At 61.2% G+C, this 6,726-nt stretch overlaps 1 protein-coding gene across 1 annotated transcript in view; it reads left to right on the plus strand.

The window, feature by feature from the left end:
- The first annotated feature begins 3,732 nt into the window (after positions 1-3,732).
- The window catches only part of LIN28A (lin-28 homolog A (C. elegans)), a 17,501-nt gene continuing 14,507 nt past the window's right edge, over positions 3,733-6,726 (plus strand). Inside the window, exons 1-3 of the mRNA XM_014948616.1 lie at positions 3,733-3,835; positions 4,839-4,906; positions 5,609-5,777. Of these exons, the coding sequence (XP_014804102.1) occupies positions 3,733-3,835; positions 4,839-4,906; positions 5,609-5,777 (340 nt within the window). The remainder of the gene's footprint in view (positions 3,836-4,838; positions 4,907-5,608; positions 5,778-6,726) is intronic.

Below are 6,726 nucleotides of genomic sequence, written 5' to 3' on the forward strand. Positions count from 1 at the left end.
AGAGCATCCCAGTCTCCTGGGGAAAATGGGAAGGGGGAGGGCTGCAGAGCCCAGGGGGGGTGGCAGGGTGCCCAAGGTGGGCATGGCAGGGTGCTGGGAGGATGCCAGGGTGCCCAAGGGGTGGATGTCAGGATGCTGGGGGGATGATTGGGTGATTGGGTGCCCGGGGAGGGGACAAGGGACAGCTTTGCAGGTCTTTGGATGCATGACAAGCAGGCTGCCAGCAGGGCAGGAGGGAGGAAGGTGCTGGGGATGGGGCTATTGAGACAGCGAGCGCTGCAGTGAGATGTCACCGCTTCCTCCCTGCCAGCGTTTCAAAAATGACAGAGGACCCCAGCGTCACCCCTGCCTGCACCCTGAGCTCCCAGCACCCAGCACCCAGCTCGGCGCCTGAGCATCTGCCCCTCCAAAATGTCACACCTTCCCTGCTGCCTGCGATGGCTCAAGATAAGCAGCTCCGGTGGCAGCACCTCACTAGCACACAGCCGGAGCTGAGACCTGACACGCTCGTGTTAGGGGTGACCTGCACAACTTCCCCGTGTCATTCCCCCCCCCCAAGCCTTTGACCCCTCCAGCTCCCGGGGATGTTGCTGCCATCCCAGCAGCAGCCTCCAGCATCGGTCCCCAACCCATCCATAGAGCTGGGATTCCTGGCAGCGTGGGGTGACGGTGACATCCCTGTCCCCAGGGGTTGGGACACGGGATCCCCAAAACCCCCCCGTGCTCCCCCTTAACCTGCGGTTGCTCCTGGGTGGGGGGGCAGCCCTGGCAGAGGGTGCTTTTCGGAAACACCTCCCAGCCCTTCCTGGCCCTTTCTCGCTTCGTTTGAGTTGGGTTTTCCTGGAAGGGACCAAGAGCTAAAAATAACCCCGGGGCGTTGATGAGAAGTGGCTTTGGGACTGGCCACCCAGCGAGGAGAGTGGGGGATGCTGAGGTGCACCGAGTGCATCAGGTCTCTGCAGCAACACATGGGGATGCTCCAGGGACAAGCCTTTGCCCATGTGCCCCAGGCTCTCAGGGACCTGCAGTGATAAGGATAGAGCCACCCCAGCCCCTGGCCCTGAGCTGTCCCTGTGAGGGGGGGCTGGTGTGGGGCATCTCCCCATGGGTGGGGTTTGAGCCTTTCAGGTCTCAAAGTAGCTGAAAGCTCCTGGGCATGAGGCCTGTTTTATGGGTAGGGAAACTGAGGCACAGCAGGAGCAAGAACACGAGAAGGGTCTGTCTGAGCTGACCCAGACCCACATCCCCCCCCCCCTCCCCGGGGCTGTGTTTTGGGTGGGAGGGTTGATCCCCTGTGCCCATTTTGCACCCATGGGCACACAGGCAGAGCTCCCCCCCCTCCTCCAGGTGAACACTGGGGGCTTCCACCCTGTCCCCATGGGTGACAGGCACCTGGAGGGTGCTACTCCGGCCACAGCTGCAATGAGTTTCCAGGTCTCAGCAATGGGGAAGGGGCTGAGGGCAGGGCAGGGTTGGCCACAGCTGCTGGTGTTTGGAGGTGATGGGCTGTGGACGTGCCAGCTTGCTTGGGAGGGAGTGTGTGGGTGTCTGTCTGTCTGTCTGTCCATCCATCTGTCCATCAATCCCACCCTGAGAAGGAGAAAACTCTCTTTGCCAGACCCCTGGAAGAAGATGCAGGTGAGGCTGATGTTTTGGGAGGTGAGATTCAACTGTAGGAGGAATCTATCTGTCTGTCCATCATTCCCACCCTGTGAAGGAGAAAACCCTCTTTGCCAGACCCCTGGCCAGAGGAAGAAGATGCTGGGGAGGCTCATATTTTGGGAGGTGAGATTCAACTGTAGGAGGAGAGGCTCTGCCTCCTCTACCCAGTATCCTGGTGTGTCTCCCCCACTCTGGGTGCCCCAGAAATTTTCTCCCCCACTGCCTGGCTTTACTGGGGAGCAAGGCATGAACTGGGGTGGAGGGATTTAGGGGGCGAGGGAAGGCTTGTGAGATTCTGGTCTGCTGGAGGCCGCTGCCTCAGAGGAATATCTCTTCCAGCTATTGATTTCCCTTTATCAGGGAGCAGGAATATGTATGGGGCTGAAATCCTGATCAATCCCCGCTCTGCAGCCGATCGATCAGCTGCTGCCCAAGGGCTTTTATCGAAGGGGGTTGGGGGTGCAAACAGGAGCTGCTGAATTTGGGAATGACCCGTTGCTCTAAGCCAGAGCTCTTCCCACCTTTACCCTCTCTTGACTTATCCAAAAGGCAGTGAAGTCCCAGGGAAACCTGGCACCAGGCAGCATCCCGGAGGGTCCCCCCACAGGTGTGCTCCTTGCCCTTCCTTAGTCAAGTGCCCATGCCTGGGGGACCCCCATTTCTGATGGCAGCAGGATGATCATGGTCCATCCCCATTGTGGGAACACCAGAGCCCCAAACCCAGAGGTGTGGGGCACCCAGTGACACCCCAGAGCTGGGAAGCTGTCCCAGAGGAGCATTTTTGGGGTGTTGGGAAGAGGGTGCCTGGTTTTAGGGCACCTTTGGGGACCACACCTGTGTCTCCAGTAGGTTGATGCATCTCCAACCCTGTGTCCCCAGTGCTTGGAGCATCCCTCAATCCCGGCCGGACTCATGGGATGAGGGGAGGGTGAGGGGGGCCGGCGAAGGGGAGGAGCAGCACCGTGGCCTCCATTATTGATTGCTTGGTAGCCAAAGGTCAGCGGCAAGCGTGCAAGGGTGGGGAGGAGGGAGGCGGGTGGATGCGAGGGGCTCACTGCCAGGACCCAGGTTGTGCCAGGGTGAGGGGGCAAGTGCCAGCCTCGGGGGGTGTGGGTCCCCATTACACGGGCACCCCCCGGCAGTCACAGTGGCCAAGTCAGCCCGTCGTGCCTCAGTTTCTCCCCCAGCAGATGTGGGGGGTGAGGTGGTGTGGTGGGCAGCAGCACCCTGAGCTGGGTGGGTGGGGAAGGAGGCACTGGGGGCTGCAGAGAAGGGTCTGTGCCTACGGGGGGGGGGAGGTGGGGGTGCTCTCAGTGGGGTTGGGAGGAGGTTTGTGCGCAGGCAGGAGGGTTGTGCCTGTGGGATGGGCAGGGAGGGGGCTGAGTTTTCCCTGGTAGGGGTTCAGAGGCTGTTTTTGAGCTGGTCTGTGCCTTCCTGATGGGTGGGTGGTGATGGTGATTGTGCTGGGAGGTGGCACTGGAGCCACAACCCAAATAATACCATTTCCCAAGACCCTTCACATCCCCAGGACCAGCCCCCTCAAAGTAGCTGAAAGCTCCTGGGTAGGGAAACTGAGGCACAGCAGGAGCAAGAACACGAGGGAGGACACCAGTCCCCATCTCTGCCAAAGCTTTGACCCGTGTGCCCAAAGCTTTGCACACCCCTGGAGCCTCATCCTGCTGTGCTCAGGACCTGCCCGGAGCCAGGCAGCCCCGTGCCGGGGTCTGTGACGCTGGACCACGGCATCGCCCGCCCTCGCCCCGGCCATGCCGCGAGGGGGAAGATTTACAGGCTGTCAGAGGCAGGGCCAGAGGTCAGCAGGGGTCAGAAAGTCCATTTCGGAGAGGTCACTGTCCACTTCTTTCAATCTAATGAAGCCATTATTTGTGAAAGCGGCCGCTTTGCCGGCTATTCCCTTGAAGCCGAGCAGGGCACAGCCACTGGCTCTGAAAGGACAGGAAGGAGTCCCCTTCCCTTTTGCATTTGCCATTCAACAGGCCCCCAAAAAAACAAATACACCACACACAAGAAATATGATGCGGGGCTGTCGCCGCTGCGGGGCTGGGAGAGATGAGGTTGAGACGTAAAAGGAAGCTGCCTGGAAGGACCGTGCTCACGGCGAAGGGGAGGAGCAGCACCGTGGCCTCCATTATTGATTGCTTGGTAGCCAAAGGTCAGCGGCAAGCGTGCAAGGATGGGGAGGAGGGAGGCGGGTGGATGCGAGGGGCTCACTGCCAGGACCCAGGTTGTGCCAGGGTGAGGGGGCAAGTGCCAGCCTCGGGGGGTGTGGGTCCCCATTACACGGGCACCCCCCGGCAGTCACAGTGGCCAAGTCACCCCGTCGTGCCTCAGTTTCTCCCCCAGCAGATGGGGGGGGGATGAGGTGGTGTGGTGGGCAGCAGCACCCTGAGCTGGGTGGGTGGGGAAGGAGGCACTGGGGGCTGCAGAGAAGGGTCTGTGCCTACGGGGGGGGGGAGGTGGGGGTGCTCTCAGTGGGGTTGGGAGGAGGTTTGTGCGCAGGCAGGAGGGTTGTGCCTGTGGGATGGGCAGGGAGGGGGCTGAGTTTTCCCTGGTAGGGGTTCAGAGGCTGTTTTTGAGCTGGTCTGTGCCTTCCTGATGGGTGGGTGGTGATGGTGATTGTGCTGGGAGGTGGCACTGGAGCCACAACCCAAATAATACCATTTCCCAAGACCCTTCACATCCCCAGGACCAGCCCCCTCAAAGTAGCTGAAAGCTCCTGGGTAGGGAAACTGAGGCACAGCAGGAGCAAGAACACGAGGGAGGACACCAGTCCCCATCTCTGCCAAAGCTTTGACCCGTGTGCCCAAAGCTTTGCACACCCCTGGAGCCTCATCCTGCTGTGCTCAGGACCTGCCCGGAGCCAGGCAGCCCCGTGCCGGGGTCTGTGACGCTGGACCACGGCATCGCCCGCCCTCGCCCCGGCCATGCCGCGAGGGGGAAGATTTACAGGCTGTCAGAGGCAGGGCCAGAGGTCAGCAGGGGTCAGAAAGTCCATTTCGGAGAGGTCACTGTCCACTTCTTTCAATCTAATGAAGCCATTATTTGTGAAAGCGGCCGCTTTGCCGGCTATTCCCTTGAAGCCGAGCAGGGCACAGCCACTGGCTCTGAAAGGACAGGAAGGAGTCCCCTTCCCTTTTGCATTTGCCATTCAACAGGCCCCCAAAAAAACAAATACACCACACACAAGAAATATGATGCGGGGCTGTCGCCGCTGCGGGGCCGGGTGAGATGAGGTTGAGACGTAAAAGGAAGCTGCCTGGAAGGACCGTGCTCGGGGATGTGGCTGCGTCACTTGGGTGGAAAATCATCAAGGATGGGCAGAAATTGGGGGGATGCTGAGAAACTTGCTGCTGAGTTTAAAGAGAGTTACAGGAAAGCGTCTCTGGGGGATGCTTGTCCCTCCCCTCAATCAGGAAGGGGCTGGGGGGGAGGAACCTGATACACAGTGATGGATTATTTTCTGAAGGTTTTGTTTTGGAGAAAGCAAGGGCTGGTTCCTCACCACGTCTTTCCCCCATGCCCCCAAACCTCTGGCCACCTCCCACCCTGCTGTAGGGTGTCCTGTCTGCCCTGGGACACCATCCCCAAGCTGTGTGGGCACTGGCATCAGGGTGTCCCCTCTCCTCAGAAGGGAGAGAGATGTTTCTGAGGACTGCTCTGCAAACTTTGGCCCTGGCACTGCCCAGAGGAGCTTGTTCAGGTGCCCCTTATCCCCCAGGAATGGGCTGGGGTTGCTCGTGTGCTTTTTTTTTTGCAAAAGTACAGGAGTGACAGCCAGCTGTGCCTTTCCCAAATCCCAGACAAAAGGGAGGAACCGGGAAGAAGCAGTTCTGGAAGGAGGAATGAGTGGAGAGAAATGGAGCCGCATGGAGGGGTCTCCCGCAAGCTTTGGGTTTTTTCTCCCCCTTCTCTGCTCTCCCTCCAGTTATCCCGCAAAGAAGAGGAGAAGGAGAATAAACGCAACCCACGGACCCGGCCCCCGCTGGCCAGGAGATGGTGCCAGATGCTCCCGCAGCCGCCGGGACGGTCCCGCAGCGTGTCCCCCCCCGGGATTGCCGTGGGTGCCGGCAGGGAGAGAGGGAGCGTGGAGGAAGGCGAGGAAATGCGAACACACACACACACACACATCCCGTGGTTTCCCTCTTGCCAAGACTGTCCCCAGCCCGGGGTCCCCCTCCGCCAGCCCAGTCCCCGGACTGGGAGCTCTGGAGGCTGCTGGAACCTGGTCGCGAGTGGGCGTGGGGATCCCGGTCGGTGCCCGGGGAAGCACCCGGCTGGTCTCTGCTCTCCTGGTGTGGCAGAAGAAGGGCTAGTCCTTTGCTCTGGAGACTTGTCTCAAGGTTGATGTGAACAAGAGACTGGAGGAGTTTCCTCCCCCCGCCCTGTCCGTCCCCGTTAAACCAGCATAAAAACGAGGTGACACCCTATGGGCGTCATGGAGTTATTAACGCTGCTGCGTGGAGGGCACCTCCTGCTCCACCCGTGCCCCGTGGGACCCCCCTTCACCTACACGGCAGAGCTCTGAAGGGTCTGGGGGGGGAGGGGGGGGCAGGCTCGGGGGCGGCCTCACCCATCTCTCTGCCCTCGGGGTGACAAAGCAGAGAAAAACCATCATCTTCCTCCTCCTCCTCTTCTTCCACCACCACCCCAGCCCCGCGGGTGGGAGTCCGGCGGGGGCTGCTCGGCTCCGCGGGCGAGGGGCAACGCGGAGCCCCCGGGTGGGGGTAGACTGGGTGGAAGGTGTGCGGGGCGAGAGGAGGAGGAGGAAGGGCAGGAGGAGGAGGAAGGCAGCCTCCCAGGACCCTGGACAGCGCCGTCGCCCTTCAGCACCCTGGACAGCGGCGGCGCCTTCGCGCGGGGCTTCCCCACGCGGGGTTTTACCGGTAGCACCGGGACGTGCCCGGGGGGGGGCGGATTGTTTGTGTGTCTCCCCCTCACCCCATGGGTGACTCCGCCATCCCCGTCATGCCCCGCCACCTCAGGGTGCCCCCCTCGATGGTACCACGCAGGGCGAGTCCTGCGTGGGGCGGCTGCCATCAGTTC

The sequence above is a fragment of the Calidris pugnax genome, unplaced genomic scaffold (assembly GCF_001431845.1).
Source record: "Calidris pugnax isolate Ruff unplaced genomic scaffold, ASM143184v1 scaffold162, whole genome shotgun sequence".
In the NCBI taxonomy this organism is placed as follows: Eukaryota; Metazoa; Chordata; class Aves; order Charadriiformes; family Scolopacidae; genus Calidris; species Calidris pugnax.